Here is a 23344-nt window from a genome sequence, read left to right as displayed (position 1 = left end):
AACGCGAGTGGGAAACCCCGTTGTACCCTCTTTCCCTTCGCTGTCCACAAGCAAGGTAAACGCTCTGCATTATTTTCCCCATTTCATTACGTTTATTTCAGTCAAATTTAACTTTGCGTACGCGCCATGCGTGGATATAATTACCCGAAACAAGCTGTTTCTCTAAAAGCGAGTCTCTGTATGTGATAACAGCAAGCATGAATGAGTTTAAGAGCTTTAGTAGGCTGTGTGTTTCGCGGTGCTAGCAATGGCTGCTCCCATGCCGCCTCGTTATGGCCTGCTAGCTGGTCTCCGTTTCAGAATCAAATCGTGTGCCTCGACCTTTTTCCGCAGTGTCCGGTTCAGCGCTTGAAATGGCAACCTGGACTAGTGCCGATTCAATGAAGCTGTCTGTGTCTTTGCTTTCATCTAAAAAAATAATTTGCGACGCGACATGCTAACTGAGGACGAGCTGCACGTGAAGCTAATGCCGGCTGAAAGATGCGAATGCGCACATTTACCGTTGTTGATATTTCTGCTTGCGCTATTATTTGAAGAAGTTAAAATCACAACGAGTTAAACGTTTACAATGGGGTCTTGTCATTGTGAACCGGGGCTAATGGACTGTCAGCCGTGCTCGCACACCTTTCATATACTTATAAATCGGGCTTCCTTCCACCCCTTAATAATTCCGGAGTCTAAATGCTGCTTGGCTTTTTTTGTTAAGATGCCTGGTGTCACGGTCAAAGACGTCAACCAGCAGGAATTCGTCACTGCACTGGCTGCCTTCCTGAAAAAGTAAGCAACCGGTGTATACCCCTGAAATGGCAATAAGTGTTTATGTTGTAATTATTTTTTGCGTGGGGAAACTAAACGGGTTTGCCGACTGTAACCGCTGATAACGATTTGGTCATTTTATCTCCACACACGTACAGCTCACTTGTGATTTCTGTCATGGTACTAATCTTTGTCTGGTACAATGTGATATAATTGTTCATGTTTTTTCTTTATCATTGTAATTGTATTGCATTAGCATTTTAGAATGCGTCATGTAAAAAGGTTGTAACCGGAGTTCCATTAAATTTGATTTTTGTTGTGCTGTAGCTAAACGTGTCCTTATTTTTGCTCGTTAGATCAGGGAAGCTGAAGGTGCCTGACTGGGTGGACCTCGTCAAGCTGGGCAAACACAAGGAGTTGGCCCCCTGTGATGAGAACTGGTTCTACATCAGAGCAGGTAGGTGAAGTGCATCGTGCCTTTGTTACTTCTTGTTCCCGTTGAGCTGTTTGTGCAATGTTTTTAACTAGTTGCAGCTTGCATGTAGTCAATCCCCGGGTAAAGAATCAAGCGTCAACTCAAATAGCTAAACTTTGGCCAATCAGTTTTTCACCCTGCTGTCTTGGGTGTGAAACCTATAAGGGCACTCCCCTGGTCTGCAGGGTGACAAGAAGCGGGGTGCTAGGGTGAATATATAAACAATTAGAGGGGGAAAAGGGAATTGGGCAACTCACGATTGCACTGCTTAACATTTTGGAAAACATTTATTCAGTGTGAAAGCAAACAATGTGTGGCGCCTGCTGTTGGGCTGCAAAAACCCCCATGTGTGAGGGTGGTCTCCACATTTATGATGTTAAGCTTGCTGACATTCTACCGACGACTTGCGCCGTCATCCCTCTTTGATCTCCGGGCATAACCACTCAAACCAAGAATAATCAAATTTGTACGTTGGTTTAATGGTTGTATTGGAAGGAAACGGGTCCGTCGCGCTGATATAGTGAAAAGCTCGGATGCTACCTTTGTAGCAACAGGCAAACTCCATGTAAAGGACCCTGAGCTCGCACCGCGTGAGCGTACGTTAATAAAACCTAATTCCTTGGAACCTTGAAAGCCGCTGGCTTTGCGCCACATGCTCACCAACCGGCGGTGCGCTGAGAACGAATGGGTGGGGGTGAGGAAGGGAGAGTCGCAGCTACTTTTAGCCAAACTTTGTCACGCATCAAAATAACATGGAAGGTTTGGACGGCACAATGGACGTTTTTTTTTTAAGTGCTCTGTATCATGTCGTTGTATCAATCGGTCGGAAAATAATTTGAGTAATTTCTTTCTCCGTAACCGTTAAAAGAACCATTTAAGGGCGGTCCTTATTCATACTGCAGTTTTTTTTTTAAATCCCGAAGACCGGTTAAGTTCCCATTTGCTATTTGCGTCAGATAAAAGCCAAGCCAGGCGGCCCGGTAGTCCAGTGGTTAGCACGTCGGCTTCACAGTGCAGAGGTACCGGGTTCGATTCCAGCTCCGGCCTCCCTGTGTGGAGTTTGCATGTTCTCCCCGGGCCTGCGTGGGTTTTCTCCGGGTGCTCCGGTTTCCTCCCACATTCCAAAAATGTGCATGGCAGGCTGATTGCACACTCTAAAGTGTCCCTAGGTGTGAGTGTGAGTGCGAATGGTTGTTCGTTTCTGTGTGCCCTGCGATTGGCTGGCAACCGATTCAGGGTGTCCCCCGCCTACTGCCCGGAGACAGCTGGGATAGGCTCCAGCACCCCCCGCGACCCTAGTGAGGATCAAGCGGCTCGGAAGATGAATGAATGAATGAAAAAAGCCACGCCAGGCCAACAAAGGTGTCTTTCCACACATTTTTGACACTCCCCTTATGAGCCCGCTAATATCGCGGGCTGGATTCACGTTGCTGATCTTAACGTGTGAAGCCAAAGCAGCAAATGTTCACATGATTTGCATTTGCTGCCTGTTGAGCGCCGGTCAGCCAACGAGCCAATTCAATTCGGCCCTCCGCGTCCAGACTCGAACCGAATGGCGTGCGTGCCAAGCAACCAGCCATTAATTCAAACCATATGTGTCACACGTACCACCATCACAAATGAAAGCGGAGACATGACAATTGACGGCCTGCCAAATACGATTTTTGGCATCTACACGGGGGGGGGGGCTTCGCTCAAAGCGCTCAGGTGAGCCGAAGGCCACAAATCCCCTTACTTGTGCTTACCTCGATCTGCCCCGACTATAAATATTTCACGCCGCATGTTTCTTTACAAAGCCTGTTTCGAGTTGCTGTGTTCACCAGAGATCCATGCGCCATAATATTTCTATCACATCATATTTCAAATGACATTTCTTTATTTCGCGGGATTAATGTTGGACTCGAATGTTAGTTTTCTTTAAACGAGCTCATAACAAAGCGCGATGCTGCACCCGGAGACAAACTGTGCACTCAATCAGTTGAAGAATATATCGTCTGCTCTCTGGGGCCTACCCAGCGTCCCGATGGCGAAGTAACGCATTGCCGTCGTTTTCTAATCTTTTGACTCTGCTTTGCACAGCCTCCACAGTTCGCCACCTGTACCTACGCGGGGGTGCCGGCGTGGGCTCCATGACCAAAATCTACGGCGGCCGCAATAGGAACGGCGTGTGCCCCGCCCACTACAGCGTCGGATCCAAGAACGTGGCCCGCAAAGTGCTGCAGGCGCTCGAGCTCCTCAAGATGATCGAGAAGGACCCCAATGGGTAAGCCGGCGTTTGATTGACAACTAATATGTCTGCATTTATACAATTTTTTTGTTGTTGTTATTGTTGTTGTTTCCTCTTGTGAGGTTGAACTGTCCCGTTTTTTTTTCTAACTTTTTTTTTACCTTCTCCAGTGGTCGCAGACTAACTTCCCAGGGAACCAGAGACCTGGATAGGATTGCCGGCCAGGTGAGCAACCATTAAAAAAAAAAAGTCTGATCAGAGGGTGGGCGGAGTCACCCCAAAAGTTTTTACCATGCGTGCATTTGATGAAACTCATTCGGAGTTTGCCGACAAGTTTCTTCCTGCTTTTGAGTCCCCTTACGCTGCCCTCACAAATCAAAGCAGCTGAACAAAACGCCCATTAAGCGTCGCCGTACTTTGATTATGGCACTTAGCGGATATAAACGGCGGCGGTTGCTGCAAGGCTATTTTCAAGAAATGCTTTCTTCATTTTAAGTGTTGCGTGTCTGTTGTGCATCCGTCTGATCGATACTGCCCACTACAATTGATTAACCATGCGGATTTGTGCTGTTTTTGTTTACCAGAATGTTGTTGTTTTTTTAAAGAGCAGATATTTGCAAATTTCTTATTTGGAAGCCGCTCAAAATGATCAACCTGCTTTCATGCAGATCAGAAATGACAGAAATCTCCCCAAAAAAATTTCTTGAAGTTTTTCTCAGTACTTGATGATGAATTGTTGCACCTCTAAAAGATGCCACAGGTAGACTTGATTTGTCGTTATTGTGGACCACAGTCTCTTCTTGGCCTCCTCCCCTGCTAAATTTAGCCTCACTTGCGTGTGGAAATGTGTCACGCTCGGATTTTGTCAAAGCATGAAAGGAATCTCGTTTTCACTGTGATGTAACTCCTTCATTCAAGCTCTTGACCTTGCGCAAACGTTACCCGTCGGTCAAGTGGGTTGTGTTGCGCGTCTAACTTTTATTTAAAGAAACACGTCACCCTCTGGTCTTGTCAAGAACTGGGGGAGGGGTGGGCAGCAGGTGGCGCTGTACTAATCCAAGGGTAAAAGGGGGTGAACATTAGGCGGGCGCTTCATGCTTGGCGAGATGTCCGTATGGCGCTTTCTCCTTGTTTACGCATGCTAATGAGCAGGAAGCAGACGAGCACCACACGCGCGCTTGCACACGCCCCCCCCCCCCCCCCCCCCCCCCGTCACAAACAATTGCCAGGAAACGTGTTGCGGGGGGCCCCTGTGACTAACGCACCCTTCTCAATGTGCAATGCCTTTTCACTCTTGTGTCAGCACCAGAAAAACGTTGGTTTTGGCTGTAATGACTCCAGGTCCCGTGGCATTGTTTTCAAACACCCCCCTTTCAGAATGCACTATTGTGCTCGGGTCATCAAGTGAGATAAATGCGTGCAAATTGAATAAAAAAAAAAAGAGCCGAGAGGCTTCATTTGATCAGTTGCACCAAGCCGTTGAGGCACTTCCTCCCCCAGCAAGTTGATGCGTTTTCATTTGCAGACGTGGATCTTAACATGCACAAGCGCCGCCGCCTGCCGGAGTCGTTATAAGATGCCTGACGCTTTGTTTCTCCTCCCAACAGGTTGCAGCCGCAAACAAGAAAAGTGCTTGAATAAATCTTTTTGGAGAAATGAAATGCTGTCGTGTGATTTTTGTTTTTCAAATTCTTGTGTGCGAAACCAAACAAACAAATGTGCCGTAATTTAAAGTCTTCGGGTTGTCAATAGCAACGTGGCCAGCTTCAGTGGTGATTCGGACGTGATACAAAATGATCAAAACCAGCCTCAGTTCGACTGGTTACTAAACAAGCCGTGGGCTTAATTTACATCTAAAGAACAAAACTACTGCAGCACTGGCAAAATGTAGGCAATATCTTCACTGTTATTTCGGTGAGGATGGATAGACAACATCCAATTGTTTAATTGAGCAATTCAAGCCAGTGACCCAAAATGCGGGGCAGATGTGTGTGTGTATATGTAATTTATGTATTTTTTTGGTCTCGAGCACGGCTTGTCAAACTCACGGCCCCGGGACCAGATCCGGCCCACCACATCATTTTATGTGGCCGGCAGAAACAAAGCATGTCAACTTGCATGATCGTTGCTAAAATGTGTAACTACATGTCAAATTTCATGTGTAATAAATAATGTAGCTATTTTGCAATATTATTGTTACCCTGTTTTCACTCTTGAACAAACTACCATAGTTGACCGATTTCAAAACTAGCCATCCAGCAATTTGTTGTGTACAAGTAATCATACAATGAGACGATTAAAAAAATATATTTGGTTTCACTGTCACAACCAACCAAGGCCGAGGGAAGACATCACTCCAAAGTGGCCCGTGACAAAAGTGAGTGACACCGCTGGTCTCGAGTTTTTGCCAAATGTTCAAATTCATTGCAAGTCATAGGTGTCCTGGAGGGCCGCTGTCCTGCAAGTTGTTCAAGTCTCCCTTTTGCAACACACCTGATTCAAATGAACAGGTTCAATGTCAAGCTTCCGCAGAGCTTGCTGATGATCTGTTCGTTTGAATCAGGTGTGTTGCAACAGGTAGACTTGGCAAAACATGCAGGGCAGCGGCCCTCCGGGACCTGAGTTTGACACCTATGTTGTAAGTGAATCTTTTTCATCACTGATCGACTCTTCAGCAAGCTTTTGCAGAAGCCTGATCATTTGAATCTGATGTTTTAGAGGACGCCGCCCGTCTCAAACACGCTGGCTTCGGGACTCTTAAGGACCGGACTTCAGCAAGCCTGTTTTACATCTACCCAGTAAGGTATGTTGTACGTTGATGGCTGGCAGTGCTGGAATTGTTTTACAAAAAAAAGAAAAACCCACCCATCTCCGATTACCTTATTCCTTTGATTCTCAGGGGAGGGGGGGGGGGGGACTTTAAAGTTCAGCAAAAAATACAGTTCGCTTGTATTGAACGGGTACAAAATACATTACATTTCCACCACTTACCCCACGCCCCCTCACCCTTTCAACCACCTCCACCTTGTTTTGTATGTCGACTTGCAATATCATATCGTAATGGTGTGGCCGTGGTGGTACCTGAAGAGCTACAATGTTTATTTAAACATTTGTCAGTACTTTGTTTTAACTAGTTTCGCAGTCACCGACCTATGACAAGTCCACCAGCTACTCTTAAAAATGAAAAAAAGCGGCCTGCAGAGGGCGCCAAAGCACTGTGAGAAACATCTCTTTGAACCTCCTATCCATGGAAAGTAATCCTCGACCCGCCTTTTTGGTATTTGAAATATGCAGTTTTAATTGTGGGACAATCCCAGCATATCTTGGCCAATTACCCCCCCCCCCCCATCCCCCACATATGCAGTGCTTTTATGCTTCAGGAGCGTTAGAGAGAAATGAAATCGGCACTAAAATATCTAGATATTTGTGGTCAGTTTCATTTTGAACCCACAAGGCCTCACGATTTTCATCCCTCGGTGCAAACGGCAAACATGTTGATGTGGTGCTCGATGCTCCTGTGGTTTGAAGGTGGGGAAATTGTGATTTTTTTTTTTTTACCCACTAACACTCATCCATTTTCCATCCCGCCTTATCTGTAAACAACCTTTCTCGGGCCTTGACCCCTGCCAGTCTGGCCCACCCGCCCCCTCGGATTTGGCGGCGTCTGGCTGTTTTGTTCCAGCGGAACCTTCCCTTTGCTCTCACCCCTGTAATTTGCCGGCAAGGCGGATAAACATGCCCTTCAGTGTTCGGAAGAAATGTATGGAATCTGCCATTCAAGGTGTCACTGTTTGCTTGTACTTGTCTGTGCAGGCTTCACATGAACAAGTTCTACTTAAAAAAAAGCGCAGAGGTGCACCTGAGTGTTTTGCTTATGCCGTTTTTATTTCCGGCTTGAACAAGCTGCGAATGGAATGGATGCAGACCTGCCTCGCACCTCCTTCAGGCTGCGAACGGTAGATAGCGAAGAAATGTTTCTCCTGCTCAAGTCTCTCTAAAATAGCGCTGCTATCAAGGGAGCCCCTACACACAAACACACACACGCACAGCTTCATGCCCCATGGCTTAACATCCATTTGGGACGAGGTGTACCGTCCCAAAGTTTTCCCAGCACCCCCCCATCTAAAGAACAGCAATGATGAAAATCCCTTCCCTTTTTCCAGTTCTGTTTTGATACAATAAGTCTTTATGTAGCACTTTCACACCAGCTGCAGCGGTAACAAAGTGCTTTACAGCCCAGGTAGCATAAAATAATAATACAACAGAACGCAGATGAATATGAAGACAAAAGTTTAGATTCCCAGCTTTTATTTCATGGTTATTGTGTATTGAAAACAGCCGCATACGCTTAGCCATTATAGCGCTAGCTTAAGGCTCATGCTAACGTGAGCATGTATTGTATTGTAATGGCAATTTAACAAACATGACTGCAAAATCAACAGAACGCAGATGAATATGAAGACAGAAGTTTAGATTCCCAGCTTTTATTTCTTGGTTATTGTGTATTCAAAACAGCCGCATAAGCTTAGCCGTTATAGCGCTAGCTTAAGGCTCATGCTAACGTGAGCATGTATTGTATTGTAATGGCAATTTAACAAACATGACTGCAAAATCTCCTTCCCTTGTGTCAAAGCCAGACGGCCAGCTACTTTGTGACACTTCATGTGTTCCCCCCCCAAAAAAGAGAGAGAGACATTGCTACGTGAAATGATTTTCTATTGCGTACCGAGTGGCACAATGCCTGTACTAGCAACTATCATTATCAGAATACCGGTATTGGTTGGTCCGGTATAATCAAATATTTTAACCAAATTGTTCAAATTCATAAAATATTGTTTACTATTTCGTGAATAGCCACCTCCGCATATACAGTTTTACATTAGCCGCTAAGCTAATGAGCGGAATCTGCTGCTGTCTGCTATCTTTTAGTATTGGTGGAGGTTCATCTGGCCTCTGGTCGTGTCAAAAACATGATTCATCCAAGAATTCCATGTGGAGTATTTTCCACGTGTTTGTGTTGCGCCTTCCTTGTGTCCGTCTTCCTCTAATCCCCCATCCTGTGTTTGGCCTGAAAGCAGGCGGTGTCGACGCGCAACGTGCCGCTCGCGCCGGCCTGGCACCACAGTGTGCGGCGGCGCTACCCCACAACAGGTGTGAAGAAAAAAAATTTGAAGCATGTGTCAGTGAGGTTTGGCTTTATGTTTGCGTGTCCCCCCCCCCCCCCCCTTGGTTCCGAATCCCCTCCACCTGTCGGGAGGAGGACAACGAGGCACGCAGCAGACGCTGTCCTCAAAGCCACCCAGACTGTACAGTGTTTGTTTTGTTTTTTTATGTTTTGTTTTTTTTTCACACATAATGCCATTGTTTCTACGGCTTAGCGCGTGCGTGCACACTCGTATCACAGCTTTCATGTCGTTCCGACTTTGATGCAGTGGTCTGAGGCTTTTGGGTTTGATTTTTTTTCATCGCACAATAAAAGCGGCGAGAAGGAAGAGAGAGCGTGCGCCGCACGTTGTGAAGGCAGAGGTGTTTTGACGGTGTAAGAGGAGGAAGCGTGTTTGGATCTTTTGTGTGTGTTTGATGACCAAAACAAATCCATTTAAAATGAACCCGAAAGCTCATGTGTGATATTAATTGATAAAGATGAAAACAAAGGAAACATTTTTTGACAGTAGTTTTATAAACATATGACATTGTTACTTTTGTTTTGTTTGTAATCATTTTATTTAGCTCAGGATTTTTTTTTCTCCCTAAAATGCTAGTTTTTGTTCAACTTGTTAATGTGTCGGGACAGATCTGGCTTTTTTTTTTTTTTAGTCGTTCATCTGCTTCGGGATACCTGCTACAGATTTGGGCTCAAATTGAGAGAAGTTGCTCAACGAAGACCTTGTGGCGATTTCAGTTTTTGTTCACTGAATCCTCAAAAATGATCATCAAACTTTGGTGCTATGCTCCGCCCACATGGACGGAATAGGCCAAAAGGCTTTGCAGTCACCGCAATTTTTTTTTGTTCCCACTGAGTGAATTTCATAGTCTGAGTCCGTCAAAGTACGAGGGCCTGGAATGTGTGCAAATTCAACCCCTGAAACTAGCATAAGACCCCACCCCCCCAAAAAGACACTCGGGCCCTGCTATTTTGGCTTGAATTAGACATTTTAAGTCCGCTTTCGCCAATTTCCAAGCGTCAAATTTCAACCTAGTGTAGTGCATGTCATCCCGGTCATTGCCAGAACACCCGCAGTCAAACCCTCGATGTTAGATGTGCTTCATGCATGAATTCGCGAGTTAAGATCAAAACCGAGAGCCCCCCCCCCCCCCTCGGCTCTCGGCATTGCGCTTCGTCTCTGCTCCAAAGCTTCCATGTCATCAATAAAACATCCTAGCCAAGTTCAGGTGTTTTATCTTTACTGAGATGCCGAGCAGTGTAGCGTGACACCCCGTTGGCTGAATTATGTCAAAAATGACCACGATCAGGGGGAAATTTGATGAAATGAAAGTGGAGTGGACTATTATCGACCATTCTTCATTGTTCCGCGAGCGTAAAAAGTTGTTTTGTTCCGCTATGCTAACGTACAAGCAGTAGCAAAAATAAATGTACACAAAATCACAACAACAATAATAGAAATGGGTTGCTGCAACGAGTATTCATTTTTCATTCATCTTCCGAGCCGCTTCATCCCCACTAGGGTTGCGGCCTATCCCAGCTGTCTTCGGGCAGTAGGCGGGGGGCACCCTGAACGGGTTGCCAGTCAATCGCAGGGCACACATAGACGTACAACCATCCACGCTCACACTCACACCTAGGGACAATTTAGAGTGTTCAATCAGCCTGCCATGCATGTTTTTTGGAATGTGGGAGGAAACCGGAGCACCCGGAGAAAACCCACGCAGGCCCGGGGAGAACATGCAAACTCCACACAGGGAGGCCGGAGCTGGAATCGAACCCGGTACCTCTGCACTGTGAAGCCGACGTGCTAACCACTGGACTACCGGGCCGCCCTGCAACGAATAGTGTATTGTAACCTGTTACATTTGACCATTTATTATTATTTTTTTCATGCGGTAGTGTGAAGAAGTGCATCAAAATGGCTGGCACTGAATAAGTTAAGGACCAAAATTGTTGAAATAAGTCGCGGCTATTCGGTCACTGTTTTCAACAGATCTTCCACATTTCGACTGAAAAGTCGACTGTGTAGCTCCTCGCTGCCCATCTTTAAAGCCCTCCTCAAAACTCGCTTGTATTCTTTGGCGTTCGACTCAGCATGACTTAGATTTGTTCTTGATTTTACTGCTTGGTGCTTTCTACCGCCTTTATTACGGATTTGTCTTACTGTTTATTGTGTATGTTAAATCGCTTGGTCATCGATTTTGGCGAATTAGGTCCTCAATATCTCCATCTTTCAGACTCTTTTGATATTCTAACCTAGTCCCCCCCCAACCCCCCCTTGATATCCAAACAGGTGACCTTGTCCGTTTTTCAATGGGCTTTTGTGTGTCCAAAGATAAGCAATCTGTTATCGTCGGCCGTTTCAATGGGTTACTGTTTGCCTCATGCGCTCGCGTGTCAGCGAGGAGAGCAAAGCTGCACGGAGGGTGTGTTATTGTGGGAGTCGAAACGGCGGACGTTTCCTGTCGGCGCCTATCGGCAAACACAATGAGACAGAGGTGAGGCTGTGTTTGGGGAAATCTAATTAAGGACGACCGCTTTCAAAGCGTCCCGCGACAAAACGGGGCATCAACATTGCGCCTCCCCTTACGGCTTGCGTGAAGCGTAAACGGCGTGGATGTGTTTGGAAATTCACGCGTCTCGGATGTTGGGTTTTACTGTCGTGATGATTGAGGCGGTGAACCTCGGCGGACCGGTAGTCCAGTGGTTAGCACATCGGCTTCACAGTGCAGAGGTACGAGGTTCGATTCCAGCTCCAGCCTCCCTGTGTGGAGTTTGCATGTTCTCCCCGGGCCTGCGTGGGTTTTCTCCGGGTGCTCCGGTTTCCTCCCACATTCCAAAAATATGCATGGCAGGCTGATTGGACACTCTAAATTGTCCCTAGGTGTGAGTGTGAGTGCGAATGGTTGTTCGTCTCTGTGTGCCCTGCGATTGGCTGGCAACCGATTCAGGGTGTCCCCCGCCTACTGCCCGGAGACAGCTGGGATAGGCTCCAGCACCCCCCGCGACCCTAGTGAGGATCAAGCGGTTCGGAAGATGAATGAATGAATGAACCTCGGCGGTAACAGTCAATCATAGCACAGTAAGGTCTGTCTTGCTTGGAACTCGAGTGGGATTCATAATAATGCTTCACTGAGTCTGAGCTCTTCAGTACGGCACTAATATTAGCAATTCTACACGGATGATAAAGCATTTGCGTTGCTTAAACGGTTAAAGCACCGTCACGGATTTAAATTCGCATGAACACGATGCTAGCGGACTGGCAGGTGGTTGTTTTCGAGCCACGGGGTTTAATTCAGTTTTCGTTTTGTTTGACAGTACATTTTAACAGATGTGATATTTATATGATGCGAATATTTCTTAAGACCAACCGTGACGCCAAAAGTCACACTCGTGTGTATATTTTTAGAGCTCTAAATTATAATTGCACCCGTGAGTGGTTTTCGCATATGGACGGTGACTCGCGTGTGGCTTGAACATGATTGTCTGTTCTTTTTATGGTCTGCATGGGGCAAGTTTGATCGACCCACTTTGGAGTGGGTAAACTAATTGCCTTGACGAAAATATTCTGTGCCCCTTACGGGACCTTTAAAGCACAAAAAAAATTCTCGTGAGGCCTGTTTTTGTGAACTGTGGCCGAATTTTGGTTTTCTCCTTGGGACCCGGCAGAGCACATGGATGCGCTTGTGTGGTTTCCAGATAGAGGAATGGGTCTCTCTGTGTCTCGCTGTCTCCTTTTCTCTTCTCATTATTTCCTATTTCTTATTTTTCATTGAGCGAGAGAGAGAGAGAGAGATTGGGCTCAATCTCTGCCTCCCGCCCTTGTCGGTCGCAGCTGTGCGCCGCAGCTGAGGTCAACAGCTCCCCATCTGCAAGCGAGCTTCTCATGAATACAAATATCACAAACTGACAGACAATATGGAGTGCAAAAGTAAAGATCATTTCAATATTTTGATTGCTCTGCAGTCGGATCCGACCCGTGGTGCATGTCTTGCTTCAAAAAAAGGGACCGTCTTGAATTATATTTACCAGAATGAACATTTTGGGACTTTAAAAAAAGGCTGAAAAAAATGACAAAGCCTGTGCTTTATTTTTTGGAGTAGAGTGTAATCTGAAGCCTGTGTTGGCCCATTATTTATATATATATATATATATATATATATATATATATATATATTTTAATGGTCTAATTTTAGGAAGCGGGGACAGGCAACAAATGCAATTTTTTTGTTCTCTAGGAAACTACTTAATAGAATGTTTCACAGTGAATGTTAGCATGCAGATATACTGTATATATCTATATATATATTGCGCGTCGTCCCGCACGCGGTCTGTCCTTCCGTCTGTCCCTTTTCAAAACGTACCTACTTCACCGCGCCGCCACTGCGCCGCTCAGGCAGTGGCTCACTACGATCGCGCGGGCATCTTAGCAAAAAAATGTTGTCTACCCACAAGCATTGCAATGAAATTGTTAGTTATTTAGTAGAGCTAAACATCTCTTTATTTTCGCGATAAGCAATGAAGATGAACAAAAAGTTGAACCAAGCAACAACACTTTTGTGGGCCGAAGGCCCACCTTACCAGCCTTCCGCAGGAACTAGCTGATGAGCCGCCCGGAGGGCGGCGAAACAGCTAGTATATATATATATATATATATATATATTTTTTTTTTTTTTAATATAAAAATTTTAATGGTCTAATTTTAAGAAGCAGGGACAGGCAACAAATGCAATTTTTTTTCTCTAGGAAACTACTTAATAGAATGTTTCATAGTGAACGTTAGCATGCAGACATACTGTATATATAATAATAATCATAATTAAATGATGTGAAAGACAATTGTAAATAACACTGCGATTTATCCATTTTGTGTTTATATTGCACTTAATTGAACGGTGTTTGTTGGGTTTTTTTTCTTCTTCTTTCTACCTACATTCTTGCTGCTGGAGGCTGTGAATTTCCCCAGTGTGGGACTAAAGGATATCTTATCTTATCTTATATTCGATCGTTTGAAAAAAATCTCACAAATACAATTCTTAAACCTGTTGAAAATATCCTTTTTAAATCCACTCCTGTCGATCGTACTTTGTGTGAGCGAGTGGTCCCAAGTGTGACATTGAGCAAAAACCAGCTAAAGCAGGGGTGGGCAAACTTTTTGGCTCGGGGGGCCGCATTGACTTTTAAAATTTGACAGAAGGGCCAGGTCAGCATGAGCTTATGGTACATTAAAAAAAACTGCATTTGTTGACAGTCCATATCAAACACAACAAAAGCATGAAAGTACTGTATTAATATACTTTTAAAAAAAAATGACAACAGTGTTGTTGATGACCTATTTTAGCCTGTGCATTGCTGCAGATGGGTTGTGATCAGTAGAAGTAGAGCGATACAGAGGTCCTAGGTCAGCATGTCCAAAGTCCGGCCCGGGGGCCAAATCCGGCCCGCGGTCAAATTTCATCCGGCCCTCGGCCCCTGTCATAAAATCAGTGCCGTCTGGCCCGCAGGTTGGGCGCAATGGAACACGTGTTGCATTGACTGAGGTCTCGTAGATTGGTGAGTGATGTTTCATAGAGTACTGCTTCCCTCTAGTGGCTAAATGAGTAATAGCATTCACTAAATGAGTAATAGCATTTAGACACTAGAGGGCATCACTCACGAGTTAAAAAGACATCACTCCGTGTTTATATTGACTGATATGTCATATTTCAAATGATCCTTGCAGTTGTGGATATGTGTATTGCTTGTTCATTTCCCTGTTGTTCGAGTCAAAGGTTTTGTGACTATTGAAAAGTCATGGTGATACATTTTTATGTTTCAAATCAATCAATTTGCACTCAGGAGACTTCTGTTTAAGAAAAAGTCAAGTGAATAAGCAGTTGCATGTGATATACCCGTTTCAAATGAACCAAAAGAAATTCTTAAGATTGTTGAAATTAAAATAAAAATGGAAATGTGAAACAGACTGGCTTACTAAAATTTGTTGAACAATATTGTTGTTCAATGTAAAGAATGTCAGCCAAGGTCGGCCCCCCGGCATTTTACCACATAAAATCTGGCCCCCTTGGCAAAAAGTTTGGACACCCCTGTCCTAGGTGGTTGAAAAGACCCCCCGACCCCCCATGGTCTGCAACTCCAAGTCAATGCGCCACCTGGCGGTGAAAGGCCTGTCATTACAAGTCCAATTGAAATGAATGCAATCATATTCACATCGAACCTTAATTGTGGACCAACCTTCGGTGCGCCGCATTAAAAAGACCAACGGGCCGTATTTGGCCCGCGGGTCGTAGTTTGCACACACCTGAGCTAAAGTCTTCAATATCCCTTCCCTCAAAGTTTGCCCGTCGCACAAAAAAAAAAAAGGATACTTTAACTTTTTAACTTCTCTGTTACATCCGGTCATTATATTTCCGCGTCTTTCCATATTTAGGATGATCGTGACGTCCACGGTCCACTGCAGCCATCACTTTGCTGTTATCGGAGGAATTATCGCGTGTGGTAGCCTATCTGACTTGACCCCTAAATTGCCAACAAACTTCGGGGGAGGGTGGGACGCCCCCCCCCCCCACCCAATAATGTACATTTTGTGCCTCCATCCCGGTCTTTGGAAACGCTATACGGGAATATTAAGCCTGCCTTCAAGGGTTCGGACTTGAAACTGCGACGTGCCTTCTTTCTCCTCCTCATTCTTCCCCACTTTGACTCTCGCTCTTCTCACTTTTGTTGCTTTCTAATGATCCTTTCTGCTTTCTCCGCCTTTTAGCTCCCACCAAGCAACTATGTTCCTTTTTTCTACCGCTTACCTTTCTCTGCTCAGCTGGTGGGCCAGCCCGGAGTCCGTGCGTACGATTCAGGCGCGTAATCTGTTCTCTCCCTCCACCCGCCCTCCCGTTTTTGGATTTCCGTTTCAATCACTCATTCACAGCTGGAACCGAGACTGCTGTGCATGTAGATGAGCACGCCCCCCCCAACTACCCCCCCCAAAAAAAGACAGGCAGGAGAAAGAAAACCGGGAGGCTGGAGAGATGCTGTGATGCAAAGCAACTGTTGCTAACGGGCAAAAAGCGTTCCATTCCACTTGATTATCATTCAGCCTCACACAGAGGCCGACTGAAAAGGTTCTTTTGGGTCAGTGAGTTTGACACAAGAAGCAAAACAGAGCGACACTGTGAGCAAAAAGCGGCGCAACAAACAAATTGCTGGTCAGGCAGCATCTCAGCCCGGGACAGAAAGAGACTGGAGCGACTGGTCAGGAAGGCCAGTTCTGTCCTGGGTTGCTCCCTTGACACTCTGGAGGAGGTGGGCAACAGAAGGATGCTAACTAAGCTAAAAGCTATAATGGCCAGTCCCTCCCACCCCCTCCAGCCCGCCCTGACAGCACTTGGTAGCTCCTTCAGCCAGAGACTGTTACACCCGCGCTGCAAGAAGGAGAGATACCGACGCTCGATCCTACCGACTGCTGTCAGGCTGCTGAATAAAAAATAACAATCATAATAATAATAATAATTAAATGATGTGAAGGAAAATTGTAGGGCGGCCCGGTAGTCCAGTGGTTAGCACGTCGGCTTCACAGTGCAGAGGTACCGGGTTCGATTCCAGCTCCGGCCTCCCTGTGTGGAGTTTGCATGTTCTCCCCGGGCCTGCGTGGGTTTTCTCCGGGTGCTCCGGTTTCCTCCCACATTCCATAAACATGCGTGGCAGGCTGATTGAACACTCTAAATTGTCCCTAGGTGTGAGTGTGAGCGTGGATGGTTGTTCGTGTCTGTGTGCCCTGCGATTGGCTGGCAACCGATTCAGGGTGTCCCCCGCCTACTGCCCGAAGACAGCTGGGATAGGCTCCAGCACCCCCCGCGACCCTAGTGAGGATCAAGCGGCTCGGAAGATGAATGAATGAATGAATGAAAAAAGTAAAATTGTAAATAGTACTGCGATTTATCCATTTGTGTTCATATTGTATTTAATTGAAAGATGTTTGTTGTTTTTTTTCTCCTTCTTCTTTCTACATACATTCTTGCTGCTGGAGGCTGTAAATTTCCCCAGTGTGGGACGAATAAAGGATATCTTATCTTATCTTATCTTATCTTAAAAAAGTCCAAACTGCAAGAAGTGGATCCATTTTTAGATGGATTGGACAAAATTTCAGCGATTGTCTCCTTGATTAAAACCAACGAGAGAGACGACTAACTCGTACTGGCATATTTCAACAATCATTCTGCATCTGTGTGTGCGCCCCCCCAAACAAGCATTTGGTTAAAATTCTGCTCCGATTTTGATTTGCGGGTCCTCCGGGCTATTTCCACTTCACAATTTGATGAGCGCATTTGCCCATAAAGAACAACAACCACAATTTTGCTAGTAACTTAAAACCCGTAGAGATTAGAAAGAGTAACTAATGAGCTGTAGATGCCTCGCACACTCAATTGTGGTATTTCAAGTCTTCGTCGTGTGGCCCCCACGTGTTAGGCAGATCATAGCCGCCCCTCTGTTCATCTTTGGCCGCGGTCCAACACTTTCAGGTCCGCTGTGATGAGAAAGCGTGAGGTCATCGAGGGAGCGCGTGACTCTGACGCCCCCCCCCCCGACTCGTCTTTATGGCGTCAGAGTTCTGCGAAGCGGTCGCGGCTGAGTCACGCTCCGCCGACGAGTATGGAGGATTGTTTTTCGGGGCTTCGGGAAATCGGGCGCTTGAGCTGGAGCCCCCTCCGCCCCCGTTATGCGCAGCGCGGATCCAAACACACTCCCGCTAATTGATGTTGTTGTGGTTGGGAGGCCTCCTAATGCACTCTGCCGTGCAGCCGGGCACTCGAGTTGCAAGCGAATCCCATCTATGCCCCCCTCCCCCGCCTCTCCAAAAACAAAAACATCTGCTGCCGATTGATTAGAATAACAGATATTGATTTGAATGGACGAGCTCAGCAGCAGAAGTAATTTGCTCACAGTGAGGCAATGAGGTGGGAGAAAATGCGTTGGCCATTTAATATGCTTATTAAATCTTTAATGACATTGTGACCAGCCACTCCGGGGATGGGGGGGGGGCAGCAGGGTCAACCTTTGGCAATAAAACACAATGCGATTCAACCACAAACCAGCACCTGATAAAAGAGACAAAAAATGGAAGAATGTGGACTGATTTTAAAATGCTTTTATCATTTAAAAAAAGCAGCAAACAACAGTTTGACAACTCGAGCGGGCTAGCAAGTGACTCATCAGCATTTTTAACATTTCAACGGTGACATGTGGCGATAAGGCACTTGATAAAAGGTACACAAAAGCAAAACCGGAAGACCTTGCAAAAAAAAAAAAAGGCCTTAAAATGGCCCACTAGCTTCATGCTAACATAATGGCAAATGCCATTGACATGCTCATGCTAAGCATCGATCTTCGCTCTTTTTGTACTCTTTTGCCAGTGGATATTTGAACACATACAGTGAAGCAACACATGCAGACATGCAGATAATTGAACAATACTCGTATGCATATATATCTTTTTTTTTTTAAACCACAATGAAAAATTGCCTACAGTGCGCCCACCGCCCTTGTGTGGAATAGAAATGAATTGATGAAAAATTCACAATATCACCCTGAGAGATTTACAGTTTTAGGAGAATTATGATTCTCACCTAAACGTTCTTGTCAAGTGTTTAACAATCAGTTACAATGTAAAAACATGGGTCTTATCGGCTCTCGCGCCACAACTTCATTCATTCATTCATTTTCCGATCCGTTTTATCCTCACGAGGGTCACGGGGGGTGCTGGAGCCTATCCCAGCCGTCTTCGGTCAGTAGGCAGGGGACACCCTGAACCGGTTGCCAGCCAATCGCAGGGCACACAGAAACGAACAACCATTCGCACTCACACTCACACCTAGGGACAATTTTAGAGTGTTCAATCAGCCTGCCACGCATGTTTTTTTGGAATGTGGGAGGAAACCGGAGCACCCGGAGAAAACCCACGCAGGCCCGGGGAGAACATGCAAACTCCACACAGGGAGGCCGGAGCTGGAATCGAACCCGGTACCTCTGCACCGTGAAGCCGACGTGCTAACCACTGGGCTACCGGGCCGCCCCCACACCTTTCATTTCATTTTCTTCTCCTTACCGCCCTCTCTGCCCCCTGCAGAGTCACAAAGGAGACGGTTGATAGTTGCGTGGCCGCATGAGCGTGTGTCACACCCCCCGCCAGCCCCCCCATCGCACACACGCCACCGCACTGTCATTGTGGCGTTAATGCCTCCCGTAATGGCTGCAAAGAGGCGCGTAGGAGGAAAGGTGAATGTCCAGTTTGTTGGCTGAGCGAGAATGAAAACAGGAAGAGTCATCACGGGCGGGTGGGGGGCGGGGGGCATGAAACCCACAATTAGAATTAACGAAGCTTGTGTTCTATTTTGGTTCGCTCGATGCCGGGTGATCACTTGTGCTCAGTTGGTAACACAGAGCTGTCATTGCTGCTAACATTTCTAAAAGGGCCTATTAGCATATTGCATCGAGTGTGGGCGTTGTGTGCTTGCGTGAGGGGTTACACGCTGCGAGTGGGTGTCTCAGTGGACGTCCTTCTCCTGGCCCCTGTCATGCCCCCCCCCCCCCCCCCCGGTCCCTCTCCCCCTCCGAATTAGTCGAGATGTAATGGTTCAGGCTTCATCAGCCCCACACAGATGGCTCCCTCAATTGATGTACTGTACAGGTGGGGAGAACAGATATGGCAGCGGGGATGAGAAAGACGGTCAAGTGGAGGTGGAGCTCACACATCCATCATGTGCTTGCCATACAAATATGTATTATTCTTTAAAAAAAAAAAAAAGGTCAATCTGCAGGTGCTGTTAAATGCCATTCCCAGTTGAAATTTACTGTCAAACTAAACATCAAACAAAGAGATTGACACTTTGTGTATTTATAGCAATGTGAATTAGCATTATGAAAAAGAGCCTTTGATAAGGCAAACATAGCTTGTATCATAAAACTCGTGTTCATATTCCTTATTTTCTCGCCAGGAAAAAAATTTGACCAATATCGATGCCGCTTACTGAGCAATTATGACCGTCTGCTTTATGTACAAGGATCTGTCTGACTTATACTAGTAAAAGCAAAGACTCTTTATTTATTTATTCATTCATTCATTCATCATCCGAACCGCTTGATCCTCACTAGGGTCACGGGGGGTGCTGGAGCCCATCCCAGCCGTCTCCGGGCAGTAGGCGGGGGACACCCTGAATCGGTTGCCAGCCAATCGCAGGGCACACATAGACGAACAACCATTCGCACTCACACTCACACCTAGGGACAATTTTAGAGTGTTCAATCAGCCTGCCACGCATGTTTTTGGAATGTGGGAGGAAACCGGAGTACCCGGAGAAAACCCACGCAGGCCCGGGGAGAACATGCAAACTCCACACAAGGAGGCCCGGAGCTGGAATCGAACCCGGTACCTCTGCACTGTGAAGCCGATGTGCTAACCACTGGACTACCAGGCCGCCCCTCTTTATTTATATTCCATTTAATTATTTGTTGTTACAAATGTATGCTTTTGTAAAGTACGATAATAGAGATTGCTAGTTAATAAAAAACATTACAATTTTTTTTTTCGCCATTTGTTTCGGGTTTTTTAAACGGGCGCATAGCATTTCCATTCATTTAAATAGGGAACGATAATGTCACTTCAGGCTGTGGTTACTGAACAAATTAAACTCGTATCTCAAGGCACGACTGTACCTGTCAATGTAGGATGCGCAGTGAAGGTACACACACACGTTTGCTTCTTGACGGCGGTTGTAACGTTTTAATCGCATCCGGGTGGACCGAAATAAAAGCTGCAAGAGGCTTGCTGAAAGTGGATGAATATTCTGCAAAACTGTAGATATATTCTTACTCAAGCCCTGCGGCTTGTGTGTGTGTGAGTGCGTGTGTGTGTGTGTGTGTGTGTGTGTGTGTGAGCGCGCATGTGAATGCAGAGACAACACCAACCTTGAGTTGCGTAGGCGCGATGGAGTTTTTACACACGGGCACATACGCACACACAAACACACGCACATTCCTTCACCCATCGGGCAGCGGAAGATAGCGAGCGAGTTTGTTTACGAGAAATTGCCGAGCGCAGGCGTGAAGACTTTGAAGGCAAAGAGCTGACTCCTAATTAATGAGTCGGTGAACGTTGCATTTCCATGCATTACACAAGACGTGCATTGGGACTGAAAGCCAAGTGGGTTACCAGACGAGTACAGACACGGCGACTGACGAAAACGAATAACGGCGAGAAACAAGTTTTTGTTTCTTTTTTTCAGCCTTGTTAAATTAATGCTCTTTTTTTTTTTCACAGCCTGACCTTTTGACCGCAGTTTCATTTCCATTAGCCTCCTCGTTTGAGACTACAACATGCGCTTTGTCTTCTTACACAGCGTTACAGGAGTTTCATTCCGTTCCGCTGTACGTGGTACAGAAATGGAAAATGGCGCGCTTTGAAAAACTTTCAACCTCAACGTTGAATTGGCTAAATCATCAAGATCCAAAACAGTCTTGCAGGACATTCGTCTGGATTTTGGGAGTGGAAATTGTGCGGCAGTAATAAAAGTTGAAAACGTAAAATTGCCCCAAATCATCTTTCCCCATTGAAATGAATGGAAACGCAATTAATCTGTTCTAGCCCCCGATTAAAACAAAGAAATTAATCCATCCATCCATCCATCATCTACCGCTTATCCGGGGCCGGGTCGCGGGGGCAACAGCTTTAGCAGGGAAGCCCAGACTTCCCTCTCCCTAGCTACTTCTTCCAGCTCTCCCCGGGGGATCCCGAGACGTTCCCAGGCCAGCTGGGTGACATAGTCTCTCCAGCGTGTCCTGGGTCTTCTTCGGGGTCTCCTCCCGGTGGGACATGCCCGGAACACCTCACCAGGGAGGCGCTCAGGAGGCATCCGAATCAGATGCCCAAGCCACCTCATCTGGCTCCTCTCGATGTGGAGGAGAAGCGGCTCGACTCTGAGCCCCTCCCGGATGACCGAGCTTCTCACCTTATCTCTAAGGGAGAGCCCGGACACCCTGCGGAGAAAACTCATTTCGGCCGCTTGTATCCGGGATCTCGTTCTTTCGGTCACGACCCATAGCTCGTGGCCATAGATGAGGGTTGGAACGTAGATCGACCGGTAAATTGAGAGCTTCGCCCTTTGGCTCAGCTCCTTCAACACCACGACAGACCGATACAACGTCCGCATCACAGCAGACGCTGCACCGATCCGCCTGTCGATCTCCCGCTCCCTCCTGCCGCCACTCGTGAACAAGACCCCAAGATACTTGAACTCCTTCACTTGGGGCAAGAAATTAATTACGTCTGATTTAATTATAAAAGAAATAGCACTCTATCATGTTGTACTTTATAAAAACCTAGTCATGACAATATTAAAATAGAGCAACAATTGTCTGAACTAAGCCATTTCAGTTATATCCCCCATCCATGCCACGGAATTGGTCGTTATCACATCTGTATGCGTGGACCTGACTTGAGATCAAAATCAGCCTTCCCCAGTGTCAGACAGTGTTCGTTTTGAATTGTGTCGCCAATTTACCAGAATAAATAACTGTTCCATTCATGATTTATATAGCAGACTGATGTCTTGACAAAGTTCCTTTTTAGGTTGGTATTAATCAATTCTGTGAACGTTATGGCGGTTCTCCTGGCACGGAGCCAAAATGGAGCTCACCCTTTAGGAAATCTTCCAAAGAAACGGCAACAGCTCATTCCTCCTCTCTAATGGGCATCATTGTGAATGATTTGCAAGCATCTCTCTTCCGAGCAAACCGATGCCGTCATGGATCCAGCAAGCAGTGGAGTGGGGAAAAAAAAATCATTCTTGGATGAATCACAAGGGCTGAATCATTGGCTTAATTGATCAACGATATGCAATGAATTCCCAGAGACTTCACTGCAAAGCGACTCACAGCCACGCTTCATCGCTGCTGTGTGACCGTGGTGACCAGAGTCAAATCGGAAAAACGATCTGACACACACAAAAGTGAAAAGAACACAAATCGGCTTTGAGATGCGAGTGACCAAACCCAGACAACGGATTAGCTTGTGACGTTTGCAACGCGAGCCCGAAGGCATGCTGAGGTCAATATCAGTCGGGAGTAGGGTCACACGCTGGATAAAAATGTCTGCCCCCAACCATGAATAAAAGATGGTGGATTAATCATTCCAATAACCGATTAATCCGCCAATTAATTAAAAAGGATATCATGAATAAAGTAGCCTATTTTTGGTTACCATCACGCTTACAAAATGAAAGACATAATTTGACCCTTTTACAATAAAGGGTCTGGTATTCTTTTAACTTTCCAATAGAGGGAGACATTGGCAAAAATTGGCGGATTTTTATTGATTCATTTGCTCATTTTTGTTTTTTGGCAGGAAGTCAAGTCAAAATGATTGCTAGCTTAGTTAGCAAGTCCATGACAATGATTTGGTATGTGGGGCACCGACACGGTATTCTGATTCACATCGTGTTTGCGAAATATGAATTCAGGAGGCAAAATCTACCCATTTTTATCCATACCAGGCGGCGGCCAATTTGCCATTTCCCGCCAACTAAAAAGTACTCCGCTTGTGAACGTCACATGACCGAACCCATAAAACAGGTGAGCTGTGATTGGTCGTTACTTGAGCCGCAGGCAACTGTTATTTTATTTTCAGTCGACAGCAAGTGGCAGCACATGGAGACAGCATATAACAATATTCTCA

General features: G+C 46.0%; 1 protein-coding gene across 1 annotated transcript; it reads left to right on the top strand.

Annotated features, from left to right (window-relative positions):
• The first annotated feature begins 706 nt into the window (after nucleotides 1-706).
• Nucleotides 707-5119, top strand: rps19 (ribosomal protein S19). The gene is made up of 5 exons (XM_052065374.1): nucleotides 707-777; nucleotides 1113-1213; nucleotides 3311-3494; nucleotides 3629-3683; nucleotides 5066-5119. Exons 1-5 carry the CDS (start codon nucleotides 707-709, stop codon nucleotides 5093-5095), a joined length of 441 nt encoding a protein of 146 aa, XP_051921334.1. The 3' UTR covers nucleotides 5096-5119.
• Nucleotides 5120-23344: the final 18225 nt, after the last annotated feature.

Source organism: Hippocampus zosterae, chromosome 5, assembly GCF_025434085.1.
Source record: "Hippocampus zosterae strain Florida chromosome 5, ASM2543408v3, whole genome shotgun sequence".
Taxonomy (NCBI): domain Eukaryota; kingdom Metazoa; phylum Chordata; class Actinopteri; order Syngnathiformes; family Syngnathidae; genus Hippocampus; species Hippocampus zosterae.
The sequence above is the reverse complement of the archived record's forward strand: the minus strand, read 5'-3'. Positions and strand labels throughout refer to the sequence as shown.

What these genes read in the sequence shown, in the direction of transcription:
- rps19 (XM_052065374.1), top strand. Translation starts at nt 707, where the DNA reads ATGCCTGGTGTCACGGTCAAAGACGTCAACCAGCAGGAATTCGTCACT. An exon ending in ATCGAGAAGGACCCCAATGG is followed by an intron (nt 3,495 to 3,628) that starts GTAAGCCGGCGT and finishes TACCTTCTCCAG; the next exon opens with TGGTCGCAGACTAACTTCCC. An exon ending in TGGATAGGATTGCCGGCCAG is followed by an intron (nt 3,684 to 5,065) that starts GTGAGCAACCAT and finishes TCCTCCCAACAG; the next exon opens with GTTGCAGCCGCAAACAAGAA.